The sequence below is a fragment of the Arachis ipaensis genome, chromosome B4, assembly GCF_059453495.1.
Source record: "Arachis ipaensis isolate K30076 ecotype BB chromosome B4, ASM5945349v1, whole genome shotgun sequence".
In the NCBI taxonomy this organism is placed as follows: Eukaryota; Viridiplantae; Streptophyta; class Magnoliopsida; order Fabales; family Fabaceae; genus Arachis; species Arachis ipaensis.
The window spans coordinates 25359991-25376664 of record NC_142439.1 but is presented as its reverse complement, the minus strand read 5'-3'; the positions used below and the strand labels follow the sequence as shown (position 1 = coordinate 25376664).

General features: G+C 29.9%; 2 protein-coding genes across 2 annotated transcripts; both read left to right on the top strand.

Annotated features, from left to right (window-relative positions):
• The first annotated feature begins 417 nt into the window (after positions 1-417).
• Positions 418-1778, top strand: LOC107636325 (rust resistance kinase Lr10-like). The gene has a single exon (XM_021120159.2). It carries the CDS (start codon positions 457-459, stop codon positions 1684-1686), a length of 1230 nt encoding a protein of 409 aa, XP_020975818.2. The 5' UTR covers positions 418-456; the 3' UTR covers positions 1687-1778.
• A 1581-nt stretch (positions 1779-3359) lies between these two features.
• Positions 3360-13558, top strand: LOC148566965 (uncharacterized). Its single transcript, XM_088484500.1, has 14 exons — positions 3360-3651; positions 3730-3762; positions 5745-5792; positions 6056-6103; positions 6302-6403; positions 7768-8639; positions 8752-8935; positions 9032-12090; positions 12630-12707; positions 12799-12908; positions 13001-13057; positions 13165-13201; positions 13300-13364; positions 13477-13558. Exons 1-14 carry the CDS (start codon positions 3360-3362, stop codon positions 13556-13558), a joined length of 5067 nt encoding a protein of 1688 aa, XP_088340626.1.
• Positions 13559-16674: the final 3116 nt, after the last annotated feature.

The following is a 16674-nucleotide window of genomic DNA, read 5'->3' as shown; positions in this document are numbered from 1 at the left end:
AAGAATATTCGAATAAATAAAAATATTTTACAGAAATAATTTTTTTTACATTTAATATCATTAAAAATATGAAAAACGGTAGGTTTTTTGATATAAAATTAAAGTATAATTTTAATGTATTGATGAAGTAAAACGTTTTATATGGTCCAGTGTAGAATGGTCTGTTTTATACAGTCATGCAATCACATCGATTCTTTTAGATGACCAATCACGCAAATAATCTAAAAAGTAGTTATTTTTACTAATATAACATTACTTAATTAGATGCATACATAAAATTACTTTATAATGACAATATTAAAATTAAATTCATAAAATTATTCTACTTTTCTAATCTTATCAATATACATACAAATATTAGTATTGGCTTTTAATGCTATTAAATCAGTAGGAAAAATGCTAATATGGTTCATTGTTACCTTTTTGTTTCTAATTGATGGCAAAAACATTGCAGTTATGGTGTTGGGCGTCCTAGTGAGTTTGTATTTAAAATGCCGCCGAAGTTTGAAGGAGGACATACCTAAGTTCCAGACGCATCACCAGCAACAACCACAATTTGCTACGCTCACTATAGAAAAATTCTTGAATGATATCGAAAGGGAGAAGCCAGTAAGATTCACTGATCAGCAGTTACAAATTGCAACCGATAACTACTCTAATTTGTTGGGATCAGGAGGTTTCGGTGCTGTTTACAAAGGGATTTTCAATGGCGCCATGGTAGCCGTGAAGGTCCTGCATGGAAATTGTGACAAAAGAAGTCAAGCACAGTTTATGGCAGAAATGGGAACACTTGGTAAAATCCACCATTTCAATCTTGTTCGGTTATATGGCTTTTGTTTTGAAGAAAACTTGACAGCATTGGTTTATGAGTACATGGGAAATGGATCTCTTGACAAGTATTTGTTAAAAGAAAACAACACGTTAGGATTTGAAAAGCTTCATGAGATAGCGGTTGGAACTGCAAGAGGCATTGCTTATTTGCATGAAGACTGCCAACAAAGAATTATTCACTATGACATTAAACCGGCCAATATTTTATTGGACCGGAATTTCAATCCTAAGGTTGCGGATTTTGGTTTGGCAATGATTTATAACAGGGATAACACTCATATATCTATGACCGGTGGAGGAGGAGGCAGGGGAACCCCCGGTTACGCTGCGCCGGAGCTATGGATGCCGTTCCCGGTGACTCACAAATGCGATGTCTATAGCTTTGGAATGTTGTTGTTTGAGATCATAGGTCGGAGAAGAAATGTTGATAATAATGTTCCTGAAAGCCAAGAGTGGTTTCCAATGTGGGTTTGGAAAAAATTTGATGGTGGAGAATTACAGGATTCAACATTAGTGTCTGAATTATTGTTGGAGAAACATAAGGAGATGGTAGAAAGAATGATTAAGGTAGCTTTGTGGTGTGTTCAGTATAGGCCAGAATCAAGGCCTATGATGAGTGCTGTTGTGAAAATGTTGGAAGGCTCTGAAGAAATTCCACAACCTTTGAACCCATTTCAATACTTGATGGACAATGGTTTCACTACTGCTCATGATCATTCACCTCAAGATTCATCAAATATGTACACTACTAGTACAACTTCAAGTGGTAGTGTGATTGTGGTGGAATCCAATAATATTGTATCTACTACTCCAATCAAGAGTCATAATGAGATCGAATTGTTAGTCTCTAGCTAGTTAGGAGTGAAAAGGCTTTCCACAGCTTATTGATTAATTTGTAATTTTTTAATTTTTTCAATTTAATTATATTTCATTGTCAAACGAGTAAATTGATTCACATTTTTTTATCTTTAAAAGATTACTATTGACCAACTAAAACTTACAAGACCAAAATGATTCTTATAACTGCAAGAATCAAGGTAAGCTTAGCCTTAACTCGATCATAACGAAGACAAATTTCACCTTAGAGTTCTATGCAAACCTTTCTAATGATGATTGGGTCAATAAAAGGGACATATAGATATATTAGGGTTACCAATATAAAAAACTGAGAGACTTGAATATTTTAATACATTAATTAGTTGAATTTAATTTGGAGGTGCTTCAAAAGTATGGTTGTGGGACTAAACCTAATCAAACCAATCAAGCTATTAGTTTATTGAGTTGTTGGTTTAACCGATGAGTCATTTATTGAATCGATAGAATTAGTTTCACGTTGTAGGATTACAAGTGTTCATAACACGCAACGAAAGTAATAAAGTAATTCTATTGATCTATTTTGTGCTTAAAATTTTATTGAAATAAGATGGGTTAGATGCCAATACCTGAATACCCTAGTGAATGAAAAACTTTATCCTTCGATAGTACGAAGGTACTATGTGTATCCACACCGAGACTGATCCTTGTTGTCAACTCCTTGACCAATGGATTTAACTGAGAAATTTTTTGCAACTCCTTGCACAAGCAATTCTTTACTAAGAATTGGAATATTTGTGTATGTGGAGGTAAAAGAAAAACTTGTGTGTTCTTTCTTTATCATATACACATATCTATACCAATATATAATGGGGATATGGAAGTTTGGTATCCAAATCTTTCTTCCTATTTTGCCCCTGTTTCTTTTTTAAACTAAAATGAGTTGACTCATGACAAACCTGTCAAACTGAACTACTTCTAATAGATGAAACTGACACCACGTACTCAAAAGACAAAAAATTTTGAAATTAACATAAATAAATAAATAAATAAACTACGTCGAAAAAAAATAAATAATTTATGATTTTTTATTTATAATTTTTTAATAAGTACTTTTTATACATATTGGCTCCATAATACAATAGTATATAAGTGATCAATATATATCATTATAGTTCAATAACTGATAAATAATAGTTATTTCAATGGGACAATAGTATTTAAAGTATCGAAATAATTAAATCTACAACACATGGTTTACATATTTTCTATGTCCAACATTTATTTTACAGATAAAAGTGTACTAACGTATAATGGGAATAAAAAAATTTGGAATATAAATTTATACCGATATACATATACAATATACAATATATAATGGACTATACTAACGTATAATGGGAATAAAAAAATTTGGTACACAATTTTTTCTTACTATTTTATCCCTGCTTATTTTTTTATTTAGACACTGGATTCAATATATAAAAAAACTCTTACTACGTTCTCCATATTTCTTATTTTTTATCCACGATAGAATGTCAAACTGATTCCATCAAACCCACGATATATTTAAAAACTGTAAAAAACTGCTACTACTACGTACTCGCTTTAAAAACTAACTCACTTTCAACTCTTAAGAGACTCTTTCCCTTTCAATCGTGCTCTAACAAACGTTTTTCCTCTGCATATTATTCCTATCATTCTGACATAAAAAAATGGAAACTTCACGAAATCCACAGCCACGTCAACGTCGACCCAGTTGGACAGATTATGCTAGGCGAAGAAGACAGAACATGACAGAAGAACAGAGACAACAATACCTGGCTAGAAGACGTGCAAGTTATCGGGAGATGATTCGACAAGGAAAACAAGTTGCCATATCAACTGATACAACTTCAATGCCAAACACTGGTGGAGGTGCCCGATTAACTACAAATATAGGGGTAGCCAGATTGACTACAATTAGACAAATGGCCAGAGCTACCACTTATCATCAATCTGTTACGGGTAACACGATAACATCATTTAAATTTCTTTGTATTGAATTCGTTCTTAATAATTATATTTTACTTTTTAAAAATGCAGGAATGGAAGCGCATGGCAATAGAACTGCCACAGGTACAGAAATAAAAATAACATAATTGGTTGCTATTTTATCATTAATATTTTGTAACAAAATTAATTAAATTAATATTACTATACATGGTTTACCATCTAAGCAGTATCTTTCTTAATCAAACAATATATTAATCGTATATGAAGTTAAAAGTTAACATTCCAAATTTTTTAGACATCATTCATCTATAAAATTTTTTTTTCATAAATTAATGGTCAGTAACTAATAATAATATTTCTTTAATATATTTCATTCCCGTCGTCCAATATATAATATATAACGTAATATATAATTTTTATATATTTGTATTAAAAAAATAAAAAATATGATGTCATGTAAGATTAACGACAAAAAGTACTTTTATATTAAAGTTTTTGATAATAATTTTATAATAAAAAATAAAATTTATATATTAAATTAATAAATCAATGCAACATTAAAATTCTTAACAACACTTTAATTTAATTTTTTTTAACTTTTTGTATTCTCAATTGGTAATGATATATAATTCTAAGAAATCAAAAATAAAATTAGGATATATCTCACCTACGTACAAATATAACAGCTATTTAAAATAACAAAAACTATCTATCTATGCCAATATATAATGGATGAACACATGTTCTCATTTATTTTCTTTATCTTTTTTTTATTAAAAAATGAACTTACCTACGAACACAATTTAAAAATTGAACAACTTCTAATAAAGGAAACACATACTACGTCCTTAGGATAAATGACATTCTGAAATTAAATTTATTAATTATATTTTTATCTTTAACTTTTCAAGATAATAATAATAATAATAATAATAATAATAATAATAATAATAATAATAATAAAATTATGTCATCACTAAATACCAACATATAATCGAGATGCACAGATTTAGTATCCAATTCTTTTTTTAGTATCCAATTCCTTTGACTCTGTTTCTTTTTTATTAAAAAATGGGTTTAACAGAATTTAAAAATTAAACCACTTATAATAAAGAAAACTGACACTACGTACTCCAGATACATAATATTTTAAAATTAAATTTATTAATTATATTTTTATCTTTAATTTTTCATGATATTTTTTAAAAATTAATAAATATAAATAATTAATATAAATAACGTTATACTATAATCATAATAATGATATATAAATAAAATTACGTGAACAAAATATTAATAATTTATTATTTTTTATTAGTATGTTTCATACATAATAGCCTGTAATACAATAGTACTTTAAGTGATCAATATATTATTATAGGACAATGACTGATAGTATATAAAATATAATTGTTTTATTAATGACAATAGTATTTAAATTATAAAGAAACATAAATCATTATTAACTAAAGTCATTGGAATAATTAAATCTACACCATATGATTTACATATTTTTTATGTCCAATATTTTTTTTTTAAAAATTTCATATAAAAGTGTACTCATTAATCAAATATATACCGATATATAATAAACTATACATAATGGTTAAAAAATTACAATAGTTATTATTTTTTATTTTCTGTGATAAAAATAGCCCTACATAAATAAAGATTAGTTCCTTTTATTTTATAAAGATTAATTCCTTTTATTATCAACATAAACACAAAAAAACAAGAATACATTACAGTATAACAAATTAAATATTCTTTAATCATATCTTTGTATTCTTAATAAATATAATTTATGAAATACTCATCATATCATCAATTAAAGGTAATAAATTAACAAAATAAGTTAAAATATCTCACGCATTAATGGACGAAATTCAAACCTTTGAAAAAAAGTACTATAAAAAAATATAATAGAAGCGTAGAACAAATTATTTATATTATAATAAAGAAATCTAGATCAATTCTAAAATATTTAAAGTTATCGATATTTTTTTTCTTGCAATCAAAATTAACTAATATAATATTATGATAACTAATTCTTCTCTTATGAGTTTAATTATGCTTATTTTAAACATTGTTCTTTAAAAATATAGGTACCGAAATATATGGTAACGGAGCTGGTCCAAGTAACAGATCCCCTGGTTAGTATCTTTATATGCTTTAAATATGTAAACATATCGATATAAGTTATTTTACCTGCACATTAAATCTTCTTAACGTAGAATATTATCAAGATTAACTAACTTAATTAACACGCTTTATTTTATTGCTAAGCACCAATTTGTTATTAATTCTAAAATAATTAAAGTTACCGATATTTTGTTTCACACAATCAATGTTAACTAATTCTTCTCTTATTAGTTTAACTTATGCTTATTTTCTATATTGCTCTTTAAAAATATAGGTACGGAAATACATAATAACAGAACTGGTCCAAGTAATAGATCATCTGGTTAGTATCTTTATATGCTTTAAACATGTAAATACATCGATATAAGTTAATTTGTCTGCACATCAAATCTTCTTAACGTAGAATATTAACAAAATTAACTAACTTAATTAACACGTTTTATTTTATTGCTAAGCGCTAATATTCTGTTTTTTCAAAAAGGTAGATAACATATGAATTTTGCATTGTTTTTAAATATAGGTGTACATCAAGACACCGTTACAACTACTAATTCAAATTCTCAACCAATTGCTTCTTATGAACCAACTATAAACAATACTAGAAGTCATGCAAATATAAATGGTGAGTACTCTATTTATATTTTTAATATTTTATCATCATCATCATATAATAATCATTACTATATAAACTGTGATTAGTTAAACTTATTGTATTATTATGCTTATTAGTTATCATAATAATAAATGCATTTTTTTATGTTTATTATATGTACTGCTTATTATATATTGTAACCAAAATTCTGAATTTAATAAAAAAATTTAAATTAAATACTTAACAAATAAAATATTTAAAATAATTGATACATTCATGAAACTAATAATACTAACAATAACTATATAATAAAATTGTTGTAACAACATATATCTTTTAAAATTAAGGAACAAAAAGTGAACAAAAAAAAAAATTAAACACAAAAACAACAATTAATAGATACTACAAAAATATTGATGTCCTATTTCATGTATTTAAAAATAAACTGTATAAATTATATGGGTCCTTTTTATTATAAGGTCATTAACAAATTAAACATTTAATAAATGGTGAAATTTACAAATAGCACAAAGTGTTCTAATTTCTTAAAGATAAAAAAACCTAAACATTATAAATAAAAGTTACAAGTCAACACGTAACTAAATAATGTAGATCTCAAATTAAAAACATAGCTAACGGTATATACATTCTTATCAGTTATAAAATTTTTTTTTAATGAATCACTGATTTAAGTATTAACTCAAAAAAATGCTACTACATCGTTTATCCAATAGCAAAAACTATGAGACACATAATATTATTTAGTGATGCAAAATAAATTTTAACATCGTTATAGTTACTAAGAAACTAGGAAATAAACCCTTGATGATAACAAGATTATCAAATTAAAATTTAATAATGTATAAAATATTATAAACATAAACACCACCAAAAATAACAAAATAAAAAAACACCATTTATGTTAACCATAAAAAAATATTTATGCAATTTTAATGGACAAATTTTTTATTATATCGTTAATTTATCATAATAATTCTAAAAAATATAATTAAAATTATTACAAATTAGAGGTCAACATTCAAAATTTTCATAAAATTAAATAGCACATAAAAACACAATAAAATTATATCATTTTAAAAATATTCTTTGTATATTTCAGTATAACTCAGAATAAAAATTTGCTCTATTAGTTTAGGCAATAGAAAAATATAGAAAAAGACACGACATTTTTAAAACTTGCGTTTAATTTTGAAAACACAAACCTCAATTGAAAAGTTGTATATATATTCTTTGTTCACCCTTGATTTCACTATCTAAAATAATATGAAATAATTAATAAATTCTACCCGAGTACCTAACCATACAATTATTGGCACATGTAGGAAAAGAAATCTATAACATTATTATATTTTAATATTCCTATGCGAGTGCAGAAATTAGACACCATGTCCGAACATCCCACAATTGTGCTCGAAATTTTCAAGCGAATACAACAGTGCTTCAAACTACACTGCCTCCTACAAGGACATGTACACACTGTAATGCACGTCTGTTTCACCATGAAACATTTGACATGTGTTGCAATGGAGGAAAAGTCTCTTTGCCCCAAGTAAATGCTCCTCAGGAATTACTAGACATCTTCTTAGACCCTTCTGCAGAAGGGAACCATTTTAGGAAACACATTCGTGGTTACAATCATGTTTTTTCATTCACTTCGTGTGGTGTACACATAGACGAACAATTAGCTTCAGCAAGACATGGTATATATACATTCCGTGCTCAAGGATCAATGTACCACAGTATAGGAGGATTTCATCCGGATCAGGGGGCGCGGCCACGCTTCTTGCAACTATATATATACGATACTGATCACGAGTTACAAAATAGGATGCTGGAGAACACACAACTGCATGAAAGTTTGGTTTTGAAGCTACAACAATTGTTGCACCGATATAATCCTTTTATCCATGTATTCCGCCAGCTTGCACAACGACTAGATGTGCAAGAGTGTAGTTTGGTGATCAGAGAGCGACCTGCTAATCAACCACAATACAGTCTCCCAACTGCTTCACAAGTAGCAGCCATAATAGTCGGTGATGATATTGAAACAATGGTGCGAGGACGGGATATCAAGGTTCAAACCCATGCTGGTAACCTCAGAAGGATTCAAGAGTTTGTTGGGTATTACGATCCACTACAATATCCTCTTCTTTTTCCATTTGGAACCCATGGATGGGATATAAATACTCGAACTCAACGTGGAAACAAAGTATCATGCCGGACATATTATAGCTATATGCTCCAGGTACAAACTCCTATATTTGTTACATCATTTATAGACTTCCGTAGATGATAGTTTGTACCAATAAATCATTTCACAATTTCTAACAATTTTCTATAATCCTCAATATTCGTAGATCCGCCCCAATGATCACTCAACAGTTTTGCAAGCGGGGCGACTTCTTCAACAATATGTTGTTGACAACTATGTGAAAATGGAAACAGGCAAGTTAAGATGGGTTCGACAAAGACAAAGGGAACTTCGAGCTGAACTGTATCAAGGCTTGCAAGATGCTTTGCACACAGGAGAGAATAATGCTGGTAATTACTCAACTTAACGGCCACATGATTGATCATTACGTGTTCCTAAATTTAAACTTTAAAACTAATAATACTTTTCTCTAAAATCTGTTTTAGAAAATGTTGGCAGAAGAACGATATTACCATCGTCATTCGTGGGCAGTCGTCGAGACATGACTCAACGGTACGAGGATGGAATGGCTATTGTTCTTAAAGAAGGCAAACCGGATATTTTTCTAACTATGACATGCAATCCATCATGGTCAGAAATAGCTTCGGAACTCAGTCCTACTCAAACTCCACAGGATCGTCCGGATCTGACAACTAGGATTTTCAGAGCCAAGTTCGAACAATTAAAACAGGATGTTATTACCAAAGGTGTATTGGGAAAGGTGAAAAGTTATATTTATGTCACCGAATTTCAGAAAAGAGGATTGCCACACGTACATATGTTGCTAATCTTAGAAAACAATGACAAATTGAGTGATCCTGACCAATATGATAGTTTGGTCCAAGCGGAAATACCATGCAAAGAAACAGAACCACACTTACATGAGGCAGTGCTAAGGCATATGGTCCATGGTCCTTGCGGAACACTAAATCAATCTTCACCGTGCATGAAGAACGGTCAATGTAAACGCAACTACCCAAAAGAGTTTGTACCAGAGACACGACGAGGTGATGACTCATATCCTCAATATAGGAGGCGATTTGATACTCCAATTCCTATCAACCAAAATGTCACCATTGACAATAGATGGGTGGTTCCGTACAACCCTTGGCTACTACTGAAGTATGATTGCCATATCAATGTAGAGATATGTAGCAGTATCAAGAGCATAAAATATCTATACAAGTATTGCTATAAGGGACCAGACCGTGTGGCAATGGAGGTTCACAAAAGATCTCATTATGATGAGGTGCAACAGTTTATTGATGCAAGATGGATTGCCGCTCCAGAGGCATGCTGGAGGATATTTCGATTCAACCTTTACCGAATGTACCCATCAGTTGAGAGGTTGCAAGTTCATTTGCCAAATCAACATCAAGTGAGCTTTTATGAGCACCAAACTATTTCTGAAATAGTTAATAATGACTATTTCTCAAGAACAATGCTCACTGAATTCTTTGCACTTAATCGGGCCGATGACCAACAATCTAGACATCTTTTGTACAGGGAAATTCCAGAATATTACAGTTGGCACAGCAAGGAAAAAGAATGGCGTCGACGTAGGTCACAAAAGAGAGCTATCGGTCGGATCTATACCGTTTCGCCAACAGAAGGTGAAAAATTCTATTTGCGTATTCTGTTGTCAAATGTAAGAGGCCCAACTGGTTGGGATGATTTGCTAACGGTCGATGGTGTCCAATATTCGTCCTTTAGGCAATCCGCTCAGCATCGAGGACTGTTGGAGAGTGATAGTAGTATAAGATCATGTTTGGTTGAGGCATCCATTTTGAGAATGCCATGCGCTTTAAGAAGGTTGTTTGCCACCATTCTAATTTTTTGTGAGCCAACAGATGTAAGAAGTTTGTGGGACGAGTTTCTTTCATGTATGGTGGATGATTACGCATCAACAAGCACTACAACCTGCAATGGGTTGACAAATCGTTTGCTTAGGGATTTAAATGACATCCTCCTACAACATGGAAAACATATTGGACAATACGATTTACCAGCTCTAACCTCGGACAACGACAACGACAACTTCATGCCTAGAATTATTCAAGAAGAAATGTCCATCGAAGTTCCTCAAGAAGACCTGTGTTCTATAGAAAGATTGAATCATGACCAGTCTGCAGCTTTCAGGTGCATTATGAATACAATTGATCGAAGAGAAAGTGGAGTGTTCTTCGTGGATGGACCAGGAGGAGCAGGTAAGACATTTCTTTACAGAGCTATAATTGCAGACTTAAGAAGTAAAGGGCATATTGTCTTGGTAACTGCGTCCTCAGGAATAGCTGCAACTTTACTGCCTGGTGGTCGAACAGCTCATTCTAGATTTAAGATCCCAATCAATGCAGAGCCATCCTCCACGTGCAATATAAGTAAACAATCTGATCTTGCAAAACTGATTAGGCAGACGACCGCGATAATTTGGGATGAAGCGCCAATGACTAATAAAGAGACAATGGAATCACTGGACCGCACATTACGAGACATCTTAGAAAACAATACTCCATTTGGAGGGAAGGTGATGGTTATGGGAGGGGATTTTCGCCAAGTACTACCTGTTGTGCCGAAAGGAAGTAAGTCGCAAATGATTTCAGCTTCTATTGTTAAATCACATTTGTGGGCATTCACCAAAATTCTTCACCTGCGACAAAATATGCGATCCCTTAATGATCGTGATTTTGCGGAGTATCTTATGCGCATAGGGGATGGGATTGAGCCTACCATATGTGAAGACTTGGTACAAATAGAAGTAGGCATGGCAATACCATGGGAAGGTGAGGCATCGTTACACAAATTAATAGAAGAAACCTTTCCAAATTTGCAATCTCATGGATGGGATGCATCTTATATGGTGGAGAGGGCGATATTGACACCCAAGAACCATGATGTGCAACAGCTTAATGATATAGTCATCAACCAATTTCCGGGAGACGAACGAATTTTAGCATCCTTTGATGAAGTAGAAGGAGATACAAATAATCTGTATCAACAAGAATATCTTAACTCGATCTCCACAGGTGGATTGCCACCTCATATGTTGAAGGTAAAAAAAGGTGCTCCTCTGATGTTACTGAGAAACATAGATCCTAAGGCAGGCTTATGCAATGGCACAAGGCTACTGTGTCGAGGAACTTTTCAAAATATGTTAGACGTGGAAATCTTAACAGGTCATCACTCTGGAAAAAGAGCTTTTCTGCCTCGGATAAAACACAAAACAACTGAGAACTCAGGACTACCCTTTGTGCTTATTAGAAAACAATTTCCTGTAAGGTTGAGTTTTGCCTTGACGATAAATAAATCACAAGGGCAAACTATCCCTAAGGTAGGGATCTATCTCCCTAAACATGTGTTCAGCCATGGTCAATTATACGTTGCTCTATCTCGAAGTATTTCTCAGTCAACCACAAAAATCTTAGTCAAAGAAGGAACAGTAGATGGAAAAAGGGGACAATTCACAAAGAATGTGGTGTTCAAAGAAATTTTGTTACCTGCACCTCAGGTAATTTATGTCCTTGGCAAATATGTGAGCCTTTTTACAAGTATAATCCGTGTATTATGTAATTTTATCATTACAATATCAACATTGGAATAGATAGTTTTGTTCACTAATTTTAACAACTAATGACTAAGATTTTTAACAGATAAATTGATATCAAGAGAGCTCATCAGCATATTAAAAGAGATAAGCGAAAGGAACTGGAACCTCTACTTATCCCAACAGGTATGCACCAACTACGATTCACATATATAAATTATAAAAATTATATCATACATCCTTAAAATATATCATTATTAGTTTTTTAATAAATTATAATTTGCAATGTTTGTATATACTTTGAAAAGAATTCAAAATTTGATTTCTTTAAATGTTGCTATCAATTTTATAATTTTAGCAATAAAATTATAAAAATTAAAATTTTAAAACTAATAAAAGGTAGAGGTATGTTTTATTTGGGATATATCATTACTTAATTCTAAAGTAATATATATAGGACACTACTGCAATATATTGTGATACATATATGCAATAAATTATAGGAAACAGGATTTCAATCGTTATGGAATACATGGAAGGATGAGCAATCAATTGCATCAATGAGACCAATCGACAATAAAGTAAGGATTACATAATTAATGACAGTGACAACTACACTGATGATACATATTTTTGTTTAAATGTTACTGATCAAACGTGCAATTGACACAGGTTCATCCAATCAAAATTTATTCTATTGGTTGGGGAGGTACAGTTAAAGCAGACAAAACTCAACTATGGAAGATGGTAAAAAGAGAAATATTGGAACAAAAAAATAAAAGGTAATGCAATAAACTTTTGTTACATAATAAATATTTCCGTCTATTTCGTCCTATATACCAACTATGTTAAAACTTTAACTCTTTTTTTTCAGCCATGAACTTAGAAGAACACAACTAACTTATTTCGAACCAAAACAATATCATTGCAGGTAATTATTATTAAAAAAAATTCCTAACAAAAAAATATGTAATTTCGTTTAATTTACATTTTGTCAATGATAAACAAGGATTAATGTCATTTCTTTTGTCCTTTCAGAAAGTTCAATGCAAAACAAGATGTCACAATTCTACAGGTTTTAATTAAATTCTTCTCTATAATAAGCAATCAATTTAATTGAATAAACCTGGAGCGTTTTATACGGTTATTTTTATGATAAACAAAATCTGACAGTTTTCCAAGATGCAAGAAGTTATTGACAAGGAGATGTATAATGAATTAAGACGGATTTTATCTAGGTACATAATCTTTGTATTCTCCTATTTTTTCAGTAATACTCTTATAGTTTGATATTTTAAAACAAAAAAAAAATAAGCATATTCATTTCTTCTATCCTTCCATTATTTGTAGGAAAATGCAGGTCTCTTCAGATTCAGAATCATATTTTGGCCTACCACTTAAAAAAGAAGAAGACAAACATGAATATCCATGATATTTAGAAAAAATTAATCTTTTGTAAATAACTAACATGCATTTGGGTTTATAGATATTTATAGATATATACTCTTTTTAAATTAGGATAATATTTTTGTCGTTGTTTCTGGAACTATATCTTTTACTGATAATATACATATATTTTTATTGTGTGCTTTTATAATTTAGCATTTTAAAGGTTTTCTATAGTAGTTTTACCCTCAACAGAATATAAAACAAATAAGGTTATGTTAATTTTAAAATGATGAAAAAAATATTTATTTGACAAATTTAAAGAATAAATGATATATTAATATCAACACTAAAATATGATATAAATAAGATCACGTTAAACTTAAAATTTAACAAATATAATCTAATAAATTTAAAGAATGAATAATATATTTTAAGAATAAAATTAAATTCTTCAAAACAATAGAAAAGCGGCTGAACAGGCACGTTAGTGCCTGTTGAGCCGCTAGTATATAGTATGAGATTGGTGACTGATTTGTGAATCAAATTACAATTTAATTTGAAACAGAATCAGTTCGGATCTTATCCATATTTAAAACTCATCATAGAATAAATAATTAATTATTTAATATTCTCAATTATCATATTATTATATTCATGGTACTAGCAAAGAATATAATAATATTCTATTTGAATTAATATAATTATTTATTTGATCTAATCAAAATAATAATTAAATGATTATTTACCAAGGATTAGAACACTCGTTAGTGTGTGACCCCATAGGTTCAATACTAAGCGGGTAGTAAATTAGTCATACTAAATTTACTAATCAAGGTTGGCGTCTAGCAACGCTCCTTGACGACCCGATAGTATGAAGTAATAATATTTTTACTAAGAAACCCAAGATGAACAAAAAATACAACTCCTTCCATCTTTTCAGCTCTTGGCTAACTTTTAGAGTACGGTTTAATTGTCAAACTCTAACTTGTTACCATTATTATAATGAATTATGAATGACTTAAGAAACTCATTTCTTAATTCATTCAAACCCCTTGGCCAAGGCATTGTTTATTTCATTCATTATAATCGTAGAGTTCAAACTCATTACCATAGTTGATGGATTCCATTTTGACTAATCATTAATTCTACAAGTATTTAAATCATACCCAATGTCCATTTAACTAACACCGTAGGGTGTTAGGTGTCCGGAATCAAAATATAACAAATACATTGTCAATTACTATGATAGTCGCAGGTCAAAGGAAAATTCTAATATTATGTTCATCATAAGAATATCCTATTGACAAATATACGGTAACTATAACCATTAGGAATTCTTAGAGTGAGTCAGTTCAATGGTTATATCTCTATATATACCATTTATATATATAATTTAATAAATGAGATCTATTAATCTTCATCCAATGAAGACTATTATATATATATATTAATCTATCCGAATCACTAATGTCCCATTTTTAGTGATTCTACGATTAAGAACAATTTAAATTAGAAGTACTCAAAAAACGTATATCTCATTATTACGATCCCTATCGTAATTATTCGTTTCTAATTTTAATTAAGAACACTATCATAAATTATAAAAGTTTATTCTTATAAAAAGAAATAATAAAAATAATAATTCACAATAGTATTTTGTTAGACATACACACTTATCTCCAACACACGTAAATAAAAAAATATAAAATAATCAAAAATCTTGGTAACAAGAGGAGTATACAATAACAAAAAAGACCTTAGTTCGAATCACATCTTCATCAATTTTAAAGTTTTCACTCAAACGATTTGGTTGGACCAACTTTTCATCGGTTCTCATCGAATTTAACTTATTCTCATCCTTAAATGGTCCTACAACTAGATTGGGCCAATTAAGAATTTGGTTCACCGGTTTTTTGGTTAAACTAATCCATTCGATTCAATTTTTATAATTATGCATCAAAGTAAACAATATTATGTTAGTAAAAATAATTATCTTTTTAATTGACTGTATAAATTGTAATAAAAATACGAATGCAATTGAATATAGTGTAAAATATTATGTTAGTAAACAATATTAAAATTAAAGTGTAAACTTAAGTATAGTTAATTTTATGTGAAGTTTGTTTGTTTGTTTTTTTTTTTTTTTTTTACCAAAGATAGGAGACCCGAACCCGCAACTTCTTAATTGAGTATGGGGAGACTATGCCATTTGAGCTATAACTCATTGGCTTTATGTGAAGTTGATAGTTAAAAGTTATTAAATGATAATTTAATTAAATCTGTTAGATTATTTAATGATTTTTAGTTATCTAACTTTATGTAAAATTAAATGCATTTAAATTTTCACCTAACATTAAACTCTAATCGATATATAGAAAAATATTATATCTCTAATCTTAACAAATACAAATGCGTGTTGGCTGGTGCCCCATCAATCGTTTTCATCTTTCCTTATCAGTTTTGACGGAATGACAATTCCGTTTAATGTTGATATGTCGTTACTTATTAAGACGAAGGAAAATTTCCAGGAATCCCAAATAAATTAATGTCTTAGGCGGAAGGTACCACGAAAGTTCAAAACCGAAGAATAGTATTTGTCGTTGATCGGAGGAATTACGCGTTTAATCAACATCTATACCAATATATAAAGCCAATACTAGAGTTTGGTGTCCAATTTTTATAGACATCATTTACCCTCAAATAATTCATTCTACAAATCAAATTTATGGACAAAATAGTAATAATACATTTTTGTTTCTTAATTAAAAAAAGTCATCAACCCACAAAAGAGTTAAATAACTGCTGCAATCGTGAGAAAATTAAATAACTGCTCCACTTATAAATATGTCGTCTGGCTGTTGTGGATTCTTTTTTCTGTGTTTTGCTATATTTTGGTTCTTACATGCATTTATTAAGAAAGGGAGAATTCAGCAAATTAATAATTACATGCAAATGATCGCCATATGATTTGATAAGGGAGTTGATACAATTCATACGCCAACTTCATTGTTAAACACAGGTATCTATATTCTACCTTTTAAAAAATATAGAAATCGACACGATAATGGTCCAAATAATAGGTATAAATGGTAGGTATTTTATATTCATGGTTTATTTTATCTTTGAGTACTAATTTTTAAAATAAAATTCAAAGACAAC

Excerpts from the sequence above, each read along its gene's own strand:
- LOC107636325 (XM_021120159.2), top strand. The coding sequence starts at position 457 with ATGGTGTTGGGCGTCCTAGTGAGTTTGTATTTAAAATGCCGCCGAAGT.
- LOC148566965 (XM_088484500.1), top strand. The coding sequence starts at position 3,360 with ATGGAAACTTCACGAAATCCACAGCCACGTCAACGTCGACCCAGTTGG. Across the intron at positions 5,793-6,055 it reads TCCAAGTAACAGATCCCCTG|GTACGGAAATACATAATAAC; the intron begins GTTAGTATCTTT and ends TTAAAAATATAG. Across the intron at positions 8,936-9,031 it reads CACAGGAGAGAATAATGCTG|AAAATGTTGGCAGAAGAACG; the intron begins GTAATTACTCAA and ends AATCTGTTTTAG.